The sequence below is a fragment of the Caenorhabditis briggsae genome (assembly GCF_000004555.2).
Source record: "Caenorhabditis briggsae complete genome, chrIII, whole genome shotgun sequence".
Classification (NCBI taxonomy): Eukaryota; Metazoa; Nematoda; class Chromadorea; order Rhabditida; family Rhabditidae; genus Caenorhabditis; species Caenorhabditis briggsae.
In genome coordinates this window covers 6222932-6237889 of record NC_013490.2, presented here as the reverse complement: position 1 = coordinate 6237889, position 14958 = coordinate 6222932, and the positions used below count along the sequence as shown (strand labels likewise).

The window sequence follows — 14958 nt, the reverse complement described above, 5'->3', positions numbered from 1 at the left end:
TGTACCGAACAATCCAATGTACCCTTGGAACCAATGTACCCTAAGAACTCGATGTACCCTTTTTCGATGTACCCTTGGATACTGGGCCCCCCTAGACGGAAAACACTTTCTTCTCTCCAATCCTTCAAAAAAAAAGTTGCAAGAAAAAGAAGCAGAAGAAGACGAAGACGAAAAAAAAAAAGAAAACTGGAATCATTGCTTTCCTGCGCTCTCTATCTCTTCCTGAATGACTGACGCCGGACCGTATAATAGACGTAAATGTGCATGTTTGCACACTGGCGCAATATATCCTCTTAATGTGGTGCACCGGTAAAAAAGACATGAAGAAATAGGATGAAAACTGAAGAGAATGGATGAGTGGGAATTAAAGTTTCTTTGTTTGCAAGGGGGAAAACGTGAGACTTTCGGCACCTTTTCTCAGCTCTTTTTCGTTCCGCGCGGAGGAAAGCAGCAAAAGAGAATGAGCACGCGGGAATACTTTGTGTGTATTGATAAGGGAGCAAAGATTGACTCGAGTCTTACAGTTATCTATGGAGCTGCAAAACCAGTACTGTCAAACTAGAGATAAAAAGTTCGCGCTAATGTCGGGAGATTGTCAAATTTGATGTTAGAAATTGAATGAGCTGAAATTCGATACCGTAAAACCTGTAATCGAAGGCCTCCATACTATCAAAACACTTCACTCAATTATCTCGGCCTGTAAAAAGAATATCAAAAACAAGTCAACTGATAGAATGTTTGTGATGTTGTGATTTTAAAAAAAATGTATCAGTTGACTACTTTTTTACATATTTGGCACGAACCGATTTCAACTGACTCCATTTTAAAGGTAATATGCCTTCTATTACAAGTCTTACGGTAGTTATTATAGAATTAGTTGGAAAATAGGTAGCAAGTTGTTTAGGTTGTGGGACCATAATCAGGATACTGTACGATATTGCACCAAACTGCAAACTGAAAGCGCACACTTTTTTAACTTTTGTTGCTCCTGAATTGATATAATGCATATGTGTGATGATTTGAGAATTTTCGTTAGTTTCTGTTTACCTGAAAAGAAGAGCCCCTTGACTGAGCTCAATTATCTCGGTTTTTATAATTGTAAGAGATATGAAAAATGTGTCAACCAATAAAGTATTTATGATGAACAATTTCTCAGTTGGCAACATTTTTTATATCTATTACAGGAACCGAGATAATGGAGCTCAAACTTGACGGTTAGGTAGACATCTTTTAGAGGGAGTAATGAATGTATACATGATTAACATCGATGTCTAGATTAACTTGAAGCAATATTTAAAAAATCAGAACTAACGGAAAAAAACACGATTCAACTACCTGGATGCAATTTTAAATCAGCAGGTTATGAAGAAGTACTCAGATATGTTTCTAATACTGAATCATCACCTATGGAAGTTAAGTATCAGAAATCTCGGTCTACACAAAACACATCCAAATACATATGTGTCTCAAACCCCATACCAAAATATTGCAAAAAAAAGCTTCCCTCAACTATGTGTGTACCCCCTTGAATCTCAAAAGATGGCAACATTCCTTATGGTCGAAAGTCAAGACCCTTTTTTTCTCCACTGCGTCCATCTCAATTCTCTCATTCAACTGAACAGTCTCACCGGTCCAAAAGAGCCACACAGAGAGCTCCGCATTTCTTCCTGCGCACTCACTTTTTTCCGCATTGCAATGTGTTTACAATTGGGCGCCGCGCGTCGCACCTCGTTTTTTTTTCCGTGCCGGCAACTTTTTGCCATTCGGCCGATTCACACAGCCGCCCGCCGCCCGCCTCCCGTCCCGTGGCCGTATTTAAGTCTCGCACTGGGTGCCATTTAACCACTTCCATTGAAGACACTTAGAAGCCAATTCCAATGTTCAGACTTACCATCTGCGCCACACTCATCGCCCTTTCCGCCGCTCAGGTGCCAGGTACAGTTTTCCTTGTCTTTTCCTTTTTTTTTTAATTTACATTTTCTGAATAATTTTGAATAGTTCACTTCTTGATTATATTCTCTCTTTATCTTATTCATATTCCAGTGGCTCCTCTGTACTCTGCGTGCAGTGCCGCTGTTCCATGTGCCGCTCCGGCTGTCTGCCAGGCTTCCGTCTGCGTTCCAACTGTCGCTGCTGCTCCTCCAGTAAGTTTTTTTTTACTTAATTTTTTTATTTCCAAACTTATGTTCATTTCGATCTGAAAACATCTGAGGACATTTATCTGATATTCCGATCTTTGTATGCGTAGTTAAAATTCTGTCAATTTGATTCGATTCAAAAATAAAACCTTAATTAATCCAGGTCTTTGCTGCTCCAGCTCCACTCCCAGCCTTCGCTCCAGCTCCAATCGCCGCTCCACTTCCAGCTTACGCTCCAGCTCCAGTCGTCGCTGCTCCAGCCCCAGCTCCAGTCTTCGCCGCTCCATTCGCTGCCCCACCAGCCTCAGTGATCGCTGCTCAACCAGCTCTCGGATGCGCTGCCCCATGCGTCGGAGCCGCCCAATGCGTCGCCGGAGCCTGTGCCTGTGCTAACCCAGCTGTCGCCTACTCCCCAGTCATCGGATGTCAGCCAGCTATCCCAATCGCTCCAGCTGTCCCAGTTGCTCCAGCTCCAGTTGTCGCCGGACGTCTCATCCCACAAGCTCTCCCAGGATCCCCATGTGAGCCAGGAGTTGAATGCACCGGAGGATCTGTCTGCTCCGTCGGAGTCTGCCTCTGCCCACCAGAGCTTATCCAAGAAGGAACTGTCTGCGTTGCTCGCACCATCTACGGAGTCGTCCCACCACCAGTCATCCCAGTTGCTCCAGTTGTCCCAGTTGCCCTCGGCGCCCCATGTGCTGCCCCAGTCGCCGTTGCTGCCGCCCCAGCCTGTGTTCCAGGAGCCGTTTGCTCTGCTGGAATCTGCCAATGCGCCGGAGCCTACGAGCCACTCCAAGGAGCTTGCGTCCGCAGACGTCTCTAAGAAGTGTATCCAGTAATTAATCCCAAAAACGGGCTTTCCGAAAATCACAAAAGATACTAAAGTATAGTATCCTGGATACCCTTTAACTATTATTTTCCAACTCTCTTTCCATCTGTCCGACAGTATTTGTTCTTATTTTCATTTTCATTTCTTCTTCTTGTCTGTACATCTTGACCTGAACTTGATTTAATCATATTTATCAAAATCATCTTTTTTTTTCTTGAATAAATTGGTTTTTGTTCAATATCAATATTATTATTATTAAAAGAACTAAAGATCCATAGAAGAATGAAGTTTGACCAGTGTATGAAGATGGAAAGCATCCGGTTGAGCCGACCGCCTCATGCTCACTCTTCCCCGAACAGCATCCATTTTTGTAGATCGAACTCGTCGGACACCTGACCATGTGGCTTGCGGATTAGCTCCATTTAGCATTCGACAAGTCAATTCGTAGACGAATAACTGTAAAATTTGAGAATTAAAAAATTTTGATCTACTTTTTAAATTTCAATTACCCTCCAACAATCTCCACGCGTTCCGTTTATTACTGCATAGTGGTTGTATGCTTCCTGGTACAATGTACTGAATGTCGACTGCCCTTTAAAACTTTGAGTCCAGTATGGTTTCGTAGAAAATAGATTTGATCTCCATGCATCTAACAAAGAATTCAAAATCCACTCATAAGCCATTCGCCTCGTTCCTTCTTGAATTCCAGAAACCACTCCAGAAGTTCTAGATGACGTGGAAAACAGGCGAAGGGATTCGAGAGCCTTCTTGGTGTGAATGCAAACGTATTGGCTGACTTTTGGAGAATCTCTATCGTCAATGCAGATTTTTCTGGCGCACAGAGCATGACCAACAGCTAATCCCAAATTACTGAAATATGATTTTGCTTATGAATTCCCGAACCTTAAAACTTACTCTGTAAGAATTTTGGGTGGACAATTTCTGATCAGAGAATAGTGTTGTCTTGCCAACTCGTTTTTGTTGGTCCTCCAATAGATTCCACAGGTTAGGACATGCGTCCACCATGTACAACAAGCGTCTCCGCTTCTGCTCAACCAGGTTCCAAATTCTGAAGTTCAAAAATTCGAAGATGCTAAAATACTTTCAAGATAAAACAAAACTCACTAGCTGATTCATCTTTCTCATTTGTTAACATTGCTGCACATTGAGTTGAGATCGAAACTAGCAGCCTTGATACATCAACAACATCAACTTCATCATCCAAACGATCATTGTCATTCAGAATTCTTTCGACATTCTTAGTGAAAATTTCCTCCCCGCCGGCGAGTTCTTGAATCAGTTTTGAGAGGAGGTATACTTTAAGCGTTGTTCGAATTCTAGCAATTGGAGATACTGAAATTCAAATCGTTCTCAGGGCTGTCGATCATTCCCTGAAACTCACATTGCTCATCTTCCACAAATGATCCGAACCTCAGCAATTTTTGTTTGGAACTTAAGACATGTTGCAATCTTACTGGATCAGCCATATATTTCCGTGTTGCTGGATGGAAGATCCATAGAAGATGAGATACGGAATGTTCTGGAGCACGACGTACATGCCGGCGAGCTCTTCGGAGAAAGTATCCGGAGAAGAATGGTGCGAGAAGTTTCGGGAGAGCGAGACGACAACGGATAGATGCTGCGATATAGATCTGAGCCATAATAGCACGTGGAAGACCGTCATTTGATGCTCCAGCAGCTTCAGCTCGGTTGACGGCGCAGAGAGCAAGGTAGAGACCAGGAAGAGTTTTTGGATCATCTCCGTCATGAACATGACCGGTGATTCCCATTAAGTGGAGCTGAGATTTTGAAAATTATAAACTACGAAATTATAAACTAATGTCTTACCTGATGAATTTCATGATACAATACAGCTAGATGTGCATGACTTCTACAAACCGCAGACACTGGTTTATTGGAATTCCTCCTCCTTCTTGCCATAAATCTTCCGATCCATAGCCAACTCATAAGATGACGTATACATTCCCATGCGACCCAGGCAAACGATTCAACCCCAGGATGAGGTATTCCACAACTAAGTACAACTAGACATTCTCGGAATTGTCTTTGAGATTCTTTCAAATTTCCAGATCTCAATTCTTCTCTCGCTTTTTCTCGAATCGACGCGAATGTTTGCCAGGATGGAGACATAAAATCCATTATTGGATCCGTACTGATCATCATTTGGATGATAACAAAAGATATCATTATCATATTTATGCACCATAAATAGGGACTATCCAGTGACCATATGGATTTCACACTGGAATTTCCATCTGGGTCATCTAGAACTCTTCCATGCTCAAATGGAGAAGCAATTGGAGCTTTAGTGTCAGCAGATGCATGAGAAAACATTCCACTTCCAGCGAGTAATCTGAAAAAAATGTCATTCATCAAGAATATAAGAATATATCTTTTTACCCAATCGGATTGAATATCATCACTGCCAAAAGCATTGCAAACAGAGTGACTCTTGAATTGTCCTTAGTACCATTTTTAATAGGAGTTACTGTATTCATTCGAGATCTTTTTCTTTCATTTCTCGGTGGAGATGGAGATGATTCGTTTGGAGATTGAGCAGCATAGTCAACGAATTGCACTGGTTCCGGGTACTAAAATATCGAAAATCAGAACAGCGTTTCATGCTCTGATTCGATTAGATAGACCCACCGGTAACCCGTTCATCTGAAGTGTCTTTCGCATTTGTTCAACTTGATATCTCAATTGTTGATTCTCTTGTTCAATGTCATCAATGTGTTCGATAGCTTTTCGAAGTGTCGCAGATTTCGATAGCTTTGCATCTTCTCCGCACAACAAAACTTTTAATTGTTGAATTCTATCATTGATTGAGCACCTATACTTCTTTTCGATTAGATTGTGAGCAGTTCGCCTTTCGGTTTTGGGTCCTGGAAAATAAAAAATAAGAAGGTTGTATTTTTTAAATTTCAAAGAAATCTCACTCCGAATGATAACTGGTCCTTGAGAAGATGTTTCACCAGAATCACTATCGTCGTCTTCTTCGTCATCTTCTCCATCTACTGTCTCTTGTATCACTACTTTCTTCGGATAACTTTTTGATGCTGAGCTTCCCGTCTTTTTATGTTTCAATTTCTCTACTTCACTCGGGGACATATTGACTAACATCCTTAATAATTCTTCTTTCATATTCTTGGGACTAGTTGGGTTTTCTGGCGGATCTGAGAACTTCATTGGTTTTTGTTCTTTGATTTTTTCTTCAATGGGCGGAGACTCTATGGCTTCTGGATGTTCATGAATAGTTGGTTGACTTGAAACGTGGCGTAAATGATGATGATGATGATGTTGAGGAATTGGTTGAGGAGTATGAGATTGATGTGGAGTGTGATAAGTGTGATAAGGTCCTGATTGAGCTGATTGATTGTACGGCGACATGTACCCGTTGATATGTTCTATAGCTTCGACATAAGGAGATGGAGTCATTGAAGTGTGTTGAGGTGGAGAGAGCATTTCGTGTTGGAAATTCTGAATTTTCGAAAATTGGAAAATCTAATTTTTTGGTATACATGTTTTTAATAAACTTAATGAACCCTTTGCAGCTTTTCTAAAGGAGGACGTCGACCCAAAATTTTTTCTCTTCATTCTACTTGAATCTACACTGATCCTACACATTTAACTGCAATAAAAGTATTTGGCCAGAGTTCCCTCTCAAAATCTTTTCTCTCGAGTTTCGACATTTATGACTACTTTTCTCGCTTTTTTCAGGCGATAAGAACACCCATAGTGCAACATATTCTCTCGTAAAATTTACACTTTTTTCCGTTTTCTAACCTTCTGATCAATTCCATTTGTATTCACATAAAGAGACGATCCACCAGGTGTCATTGCAGGTGCTGCGAGTTGTTGAGCTAGTGAAAGAGGTCGATAAGCATCGGCTGGATATGTTCCAGTTAATGGAGATAAAGGAGATGTTCGTAAAGGATTCAGCATACTTGCAGGACCCTCTCCAGATAATTGTTGAGTTGATGCTAGAGATGGACCTCGCCCTCCACCAAGATCGAAGACAGGAGGAGAGAATCGCATTCCGAAAAAGTCTTCGTGATTGTTTTTTAGAAGAGACTGTATTCGGCTCACGTCGTGTTGGCTGCAAAATTAGTATATCATTTTCAGTATCCTCATTCAGGATTCTACTGTTTCAAAAAGTCCAAACAATAATGTCAATTTTAAAAAAAACTAAAATTAATTATTTTAATTAGGCCCTTTTCATGAAAGACGATGAAACAACTACCGAACAATACCGTTCAAAATGCTGTCTACTCTATGGTATTATTCGAGTGCCGGTATGGAGCCAAAATTTTTACCAGATAAAGGCGTTGTTCGAAAGTTAGGTTTTTTTTTAAATTAAGGTCAGCATTTAAATTTTTTGAAATTTCAATTTTGAAATTTTGTTTTGTAGTTTTAATGAATTTTTGCCAAAATCCGTCAAACATTTCCAGATTCCAGATCTGGCAAAAATTATTGCCGGCACTTGAAAAATAGTTATGCTCAAAAACCCACAGAGAACCGGAGAGGGACAATCTTATGAACTGTCCCAACCCATCAACTTTGAGTTCAACTCTTTCGATCCCTTTAAGAGATATCAAACATTTGTCAACTGATAAAATATTGGTGATATTATGATGAATAATTTATCAATTGACGAAATTTTGATAATTTTCACAGGAATCGAGATAATTGAGCTCAAGTTAGAAGGTTTGGGTGATAATAACAGAAATACGGTATGAAGCTTTATGGTTTCAGAATGACTATAAGAAATTTATCAAAAATTATTTAAAGTGTCAGAATTTATGTTATTTCTCAAAAAATTTGTCATAAGAAAAAAACGCAGGACTCTAAAAATATATGTTTTTTTTCAAAAACTCACCCATCAATTTCATAATATTCCTGCGGAGGACTGTGTTGATTCCCTTGTAAACTTGGGTCGTGTTGTTGTGATGGTCCCGGTTCCTGCCAGTTTTGTTCCATATCAAAATCCAAAGAATCATTATTTTGAAAAGCTGAAAATTCCAAGTTTTCCAAATCCAAAGCATATCAAACCAACGTGCAATATCATCCAATTTAGTGACCAATGACAGAAATGGATCTGACATCGGCACATCGCCATCAAACTCTTCGTTCATTCTGAAACACAGAATTTTGAGTTTGGAGGAGGAAAAAACGCAACAAAAAAACGGCATAAGTTATCAAAATTGAGAATTGAGGGTGAGAGAGACAAAAAAGATAAAATGAAACAAATTGATAAGAGACCCTAGAAACACCTATATGACTGGTTGGGAGGGGTGAGAAACGGAAAAGAAAAAAAAACGAAAAATGCTGATGGAAGACAAATTTTTAAATGTTTTATGATCAATTGTTTTGAGATGGGGGAAATACGGTTTTAAGAATGCGTTCTTGATATAGAAAAAAGATGAAACAATTGAATAGAGATCAGTTTATAGAATAGCCAGGTAGTGTTGATAGATGTGATGGAAGTTACAAGGTTAATGCGCTTTTTTTCTATTCAGGTCAAATATGTATATCTTTAATGAAAAAATTCCAAAGAAAAAACTACTAAATTGCTTCATTAATTTTTATGTAGAAAACAATTTTTCAGAATTTTATCAAACTCAAAGAACACAATCGAAACATCAAAAGAAAATAGAAATAGCGTTTACTACGGCTCCAGAGTTCTGTCCAAACTTATGATGAATTAATAATTACAAATTGACTTTTTCAATTTTCAGCAGCCAAAATCACAAAAAAGTCAATCAGAAGTTAGGAACATGAGCTGATTGAATTGACAGCTTAGTGAACGGAAACCGTATAAAACAGTGTATTGGTCAATAAAAAATTTGTACGAAAAACTGTAAAACTGCAAAACGATATCAGGAGTTGTCTTCTTTGAGTTGGGTTACCGAAAAACCTGTATTAGAAGACCCTCTGTAGAAGCCTTCCAGAAGTTTGTTGAAACACTTTTTTTGCTCAAAACTTGCTCAATTTTGGGGAATTGAGAGATTTTCATGAATTTTGAACGAGATTTCACCAAATTTTTCAATTAAAATTTTTGGAAAAAATGGCCGGAAAATTTAATTGTTTCTAGTGTCCCCTCTAATTGAAGGGCCCCTCTGATTGAAGGGACTGTAATAGAAGGGCCCTTCGGAGGTACCTTGGAGCCTTCTGATTTAGATGAATAGGGAAAAATGAAGCTAAGAAAATTTAAAATTGGTCAACTACGACTTTATGTGTAGGCTCCATTCAGTAATTATAATCAGGGAATCTGTTGAAAAGTTCTCTACCCTACAATATTTGAAGTATTGAAGATACATTCTGTACATTAGGGAAAACCAAAGTTAGCCAATTTCCTTTTTTTTTGACTGGTCATCAAGGATTTATGACCTAGAAACCCTCTCAAAGACATATCAAAAACTCTTTCGAGTGTCTAATGACCGATTTTGGGCCATCCACAAATTATTTTGGAAGTTGGTGGTCTAGAAAATCAAAGCATTGCCTGTTGGGCGTAAAAAATCCTAAAAACCGAAAACCAATCCTAGACCATCCATATGTTTTGAGCCTAGTGGCCTAGAAAACCAAAACCCAGTCATTAAACTTTTTAAGACGGTACTTCCGTATAGCTATAAATATCACTGATCAGGTTTGGAGAAGTTACTCCTAATTTTGAAAAAGTTCACATGTAATTCTCATGAAACAATAAATGCACCAAGAATCATGACACAAACAGCATTCAGGTTGTGATTAACTAAATGGTCAACAACGAATCATTCTAACTTCTTTATCGTTTTCTTTCGATAGAGCAGAGAATATTGTGCAAAACGGAACGGGAAGAGAGAAACGTTTCAAGGAAATCTTTAACTTTTTTGCAAAATAAATTTTGTCGACAAGTTTTCGATATTCGAGAAACAAACATAAAAGAAACAGAAGAAAAGATCGATGTGTTTTCCCATATGTTAGATCAACTTGAGATAATTTCCGATGTCCATTAATTTTTCAATGATGTTTCTTTTTTCGTATAGTCGCTTGTAAAATAACTAAACGATTGAGAAAAAAGTTGCATCCAACATCCGACATTTTCTTATCACTAGAAACCTTGCTTTTCGTTTTCCAGAAAAGTTGAGACAAGGAAAAAATTGATAATGAATAGTCAAAAACCGAAAAATCAGTTGCATCAGCTAAAAAAGTTGAAGTGTTCTAGACGGGGGATGGCGCTGAAAACGTTCTAGAAATTCAGAAAAATGATTGAGAAGTTTGATCAAGGAGTTTGTATAAATCAGACTGTATTTTAAAACCGACTGGAAAAAATTATATATTTGTTTAATTTTAAATCGATAAAAACGCAATTCTGGTTTCCGGAAAAAAACATAAATCGAGAATTTTGAGGTTTATCGAAATGAAAAATAGTTCAAATTCAAAAAAGAAGAAAAAATGATTCTAATTATCTTTCGAGGAATAAAGACTTTGAACTTCCGTAAAACCTGTAACAGAAGAGCCCTCCTTACTATTAACTTTGAGCCAATTTATATCTGATAGTATCAAGAATATCAAATGTTATTAACTGATAAAATACGTCTGATATTATAATAAACATTTTGTCTGTTAAACACTTTTTGATATCTTTTACAGGAGACAAGATATATGTGCTCAAACTTGGCCTTATGAAGGCCATTCTATTGAAGGTCTTACGATAGGTTGAAAATTCTATTTAAATATGTTTTTTCTAAAGTAAAGAGATTGCAAAATAAAAATTTTTATACGGTTTTCCAAAAGTTCTCAAATTCAGAATATTCGGAATTTACACCTTGCCTAACGCCAATAGTTTCTGATTTTTGTGAAAGTTGGCTCCATTCCAAGTGCAAAACTCATGTCAATAAAGCAAATGGAGCCAATATGAATGACGTTGAAAAAAGAAGTCTACTAGCTTTTTAAAAAAGTTTCAAAATTTTGAAACAAAGTCAAAACACAAAACGCTAGAAAAATCCATGAAGAAAAACGATGATGATCAGCTGTCTCAATGTGTCTGATTTCTGTTTTCTTCTCCGTATATTATCCCCCTGTTTGTAGACTACAAGATCAATGAGTCACAAGACACTGGTCAACCATAAATATTTACTGAAATAAAAAAGAAAGCAACAGGACTCATGGGGAAAGAGAAAACGTCATTTTTTTTGTTCAGTCAATCGATTTATACAAGTGTAGACATGATTAAAAAGTGCAAATTGCAGAAAGAAAAATAATGAAAAATTTAAAAGAGAAAGAGATGAAAAATCAGAAAAAAGTTTGAGAAAAAGATGAGAGAAAAACTACCCTATCTCTTCTTGTAGACACACCGTTTCACTGTCTGCGTCTCTTCGGATCATATACTCTCTCGGCCATTTTGTCATTGGCAACTCATAGAAAAGAGATAAGTGAGTTATTTCGGTGCGTACAGAGAAGAAGAAGGAAAATGAGAATTTGAAGAATAAGGTGAAGAAGTCGTGGGAAAAGAACAAAGTTGTAGAAGACAACGAAGAAATAATAGAAAAATGGAGGTGATCTAAATCTAAAGTAAGATGATGAAAATATTGACACAATAGAAGGAAAATAGAAAAAAAACGACATAGATGTTTCAATATTTTAAGATAATATCACGTGGGTGGTTCCGGTCAATTAGGTGACAAAAAGAGCCTGACGAGATAAGATAAGAAGAGCATCAGATCAGACCACGTGGCGTTTGGTTTCGTAATTTGTCTGGAGACGTTGAATTCTGAGACGAAAATTCAAAACGAAAGTGACGAAAATTCAAAACGAAATTATTAAAATTGTTCATTTCAGAATCAGATCAGAAAATTGGAAAAAAAGATTCCCAATTCAAAAGATTTTTCGATAATTTTCGACTCATTCATTTTTTGGTTTTACTAAAAACACATAAATTTGACTTAAAATCTACCAAAATCTTCTTCCTGCGACAATTTCGATTCGAGTTATAGCGATTCTAAGTTTTCGAGAGACGCGGAGAAACGAGGGTGCCTGACTTTCTGTATCTCTTCATGTGAAGTTCCAAAAATGAACATAACTCGGCTCAAATTCCTCGCAGAAACTTGATTCTTAAACGAAAAAGTCTGAAACTTTTCGGAGAAATTGAAGATGTATGCTTCAAAATCTTTTTGAACAACTTCCCGAAATTTCAAGAACCAACTCAAAAACAAACCTTTCCCTACTTGATCTATAGACAATATTTCGCACATTCCTCCTATTTTTTTTAAATTTGTAATATTTACAGTTTGAACAGACGAAACTATTTTCTCTTTGTGTTGTTTACCTTTGGCATAGGCTTTGGAGCTAATTTTTACTGTCTACACATTGTCTTTACTTGTTGTAACTTACTGGAGAAAAAGAATTTGGTTCGTTTCAATGCTTTTCTTTTTTATCAATGTGCGATCCTGTTCAATTCTATTCCTTCGAGCGTATACCGTAGGTTAATACGATAAGAACAGATACTACACTTTGATCTTAGCTAATAAGCCGAAGAAGCGATGAGGGGGCGGCGAGGCGACTGGTGTAGGGGTAACGCGTGTACCGACAAAAACCGGGCTCGCGTCGGGCACTATACCCATGTGGTTAAGAGAGACGGCGACAGTTAGGGCGCGCGGTTGAACGCTTTTGGGGAGAAAAGAAGGAAAAATACCACCTTTTGGGTTCAGAAGAACTCTTTTATATTATTCTGGCACAAAGAAAATAGGAGCTGTGAAAGAGAAACGCCGATAGGCGAAGGACCCACGGAAACTACCGTAATCTAAAAATATTATATTTAATTTTCCGTATTAATTTTCACATTTTCTTCTGCTTTTTGTCGATTTAACTGTTACTTTCCCCCAAAAAAGTCGGAAAAAATTGTTTGGCTGGAAACGCACCAAAAACGACAAAAACGAATCCAGAATAATAGTCTTCACGAAATAACAGTATAATCTGCAGCCTCTTGGCATTATGCGAAACTCAGAATCTTCAAAAATCTGCAAGCTTGACATTTCACAAAATTCAGGGTTTCTGCCAAGAATTTTTGATCCTAGAAAACCTAGTTGGATTTTTTCAGGGATTGGAATTTTAGGTCCACTTCATCAGGCTCACTGTTTGGGAAATTCTAATAATTTGCTCTCTCAATTAACTTTTCAAATTTAATGGGATTGGTTCCGATAAGCACCTCGATATTTTTTGGAAAAAAAATTTAATTTCTGTTTTACTTTTTGGCATTTTCCCCCGAAAATCACCTGGTTATGATCCGCTCGAGCTCATCATTCCCCCAATTTCTCTTGATACCCTCTGCTCTTCCCTTCTTCCATTACTCATTGTGCAACTTGATACTCTCTGTCTGTTACTATCTAACACCAGGCCACCAATCCATGTTTCTTGTCCCTCTTCTCACTTTCTTTGGCCTGATTTGACCTCTTTCCAAAAGAACATAACTGTTGTTGCATCACCTCCTCAAATGTAAACACAATACAAGTTGACACTTTCTGATGGCCCCAAGACATGTTGATTTTTTTGTCCTCTTCTTGATTCTTGTTATCTCTCTCAAATCGGCTCGCCATCAAATGTCATTTTCCAGATCATAAATTTTCTACAGAGAAGTGCTGGATGAAAGGAAATGATAAGATGGAGATAAAAAATTGATAGGCATGGAGAGAAAGAGATGTTGCATTTTTGGGAATGGGGTCGTAAAAAGACTATATAAAGAGAGCGGTTTTTCTTTGAGTTGATGGAAGTGATTAGGTTGGTGGAGGGAATTTGAATTTTATTGGAAAATTGCAGTTTTGGAAAAATGCTCTTTTAAAAAAATCACTGTAAAACCTGTAATATTTAAAAGGGCTCCCTAATTTTTAAAATTATCTTTGAGTAATTTTTTCTTGATTCCTGTCCAAGATATAAATAGCGACGCCGCACCTACGATACTCATCCCATAAGTTCAACTCCTTGGGAGGCTTATTTGAACAAAATTTCGATAAAGTTTTGTTTCATGTCCTTCCACCTTCAGAAATTTGCATTGTTTCATTTTTCACATTTTTCAGACATCTGAAACCTTCTGATGTATACCAACCCTCCTAAAACTTCTAAACGATCTTCTATTCTTCCACAACTTCGCATTTCTCGAGTCCCATCATCCAGTCTTCTCACACTTCTGTCTCTTCTTCTTCTTCTACATCCAAGTGCTCGTTTATCAAACAGTTATGTGTTTTGTCTGTCAAACACTTTCCACTCTCTTCCTCTCTCATTTCCTCTCTACTATTTTTCTTTTTCCCGAATAATATGTAAATGTAAAGCAAACGATTACATATCGTCGTCTTCTTATTCTCCTGAATTCTGTGTTCACATTTCGAAAAGAAGTGATAGAAGAAGGTGATAAGAATGAGTGATTAGTGTGGCCTGGATTGGGATCACAATCCTTCCTCTCTTTGAAGTCTTGCCGAATTGTGTTCTTCTGCTGCAAAGAATTCTTCTTCTTGCTTTGATTTTTGTTTCCAGCGGACGGAAAGAGAGAGAGAGAGAGAAAATCTAATAACATTTTTATGGTATCGTAGAAGAGGGAGAAGACTTTACGACCACCCCCAATGTATTCTCAAGATAAGAGAGAAACATTAACGGACGAAAAAAGGACCATTAGGTTTTGGAGAGACGAGACACTATTTTTATGTGTTTTTGCGCATAGTTTTACGATTTCTTCTTCTTCGTTACCATATGCTTGCAAATTTGAATTTGTGTTTTCTTGAATGTAATAATTAATTAGCCGTTCGGGTTAGAGACCCTAAAATTTAATTGGAGCAGAATCCAGGAACAGCTGGTTTGAGAATCATAAAATAGAAATTCAGGCTCTGAAATTTTGATTCCAATCTCAATTGACACATTTTGAGTCGAAATTCTCAAAAATTATTATTCTTGTACAAAAAAGTGGAGATATGGAAGAGACGACAACTACAGTAATCTAAAAAC

General features: G+C 37.6%; 3 protein-coding genes across 3 annotated transcripts; 2 read left to right on the top strand and 1 right to left on the bottom strand.

The window, feature by feature from the left end:
• Positions 1–1877: 1877 nt before the first annotated feature.
• Positions 1878–2961, top strand: CBG13285 (the record flags this gene model as incomplete). Its single annotated transcript, XM_002641371.1, has 3 exons — positions 1878–1935; positions 2044–2144; positions 2302–2961. The coding sequence occupies 3 exons, from the start codon at positions 1878–1880 to the stop codon at positions 2959–2961; spliced, it is 819 nt and encodes a 272-aa protein (XP_002641417.1).
• A 270-nt stretch (positions 2962–3231) lies between these two features.
• Cbr-sbp-1 lies at positions 3232–8123 on the bottom strand (the record flags this gene model as incomplete). Its single annotated transcript, XM_045243871.1, has 11 exons — positions 3232–3423; positions 3477–3837; positions 3883–4036; positions 4093–4320; positions 4370–4766; positions 4816–5341; positions 5389–5579; positions 5638–6492; positions 6775–7087; positions 7868–8000; positions 8045–8123. The coding sequence occupies 11 exons, from the start codon at positions 8121–8123 to the stop codon at positions 3232–3234; spliced, it is 3429 nt and encodes a 1142-aa protein (XP_045095111.1).
• A 2264-nt stretch (positions 8124–10387) lies between these two features.
• Positions 10388–10426, top strand: CBG25872 (the record flags this gene model as incomplete). The annotated part of the gene is made up of 1 exon (XM_045243869.1): positions 10388–10426. One exon carries the CDS (start codon positions 10388–10390, stop codon positions 10424–10426), a length of 39 nt encoding a protein of 12 aa, XP_045099390.1.
• Between the last annotated feature and the right edge of the window lie 4532 nt (positions 10427–14958).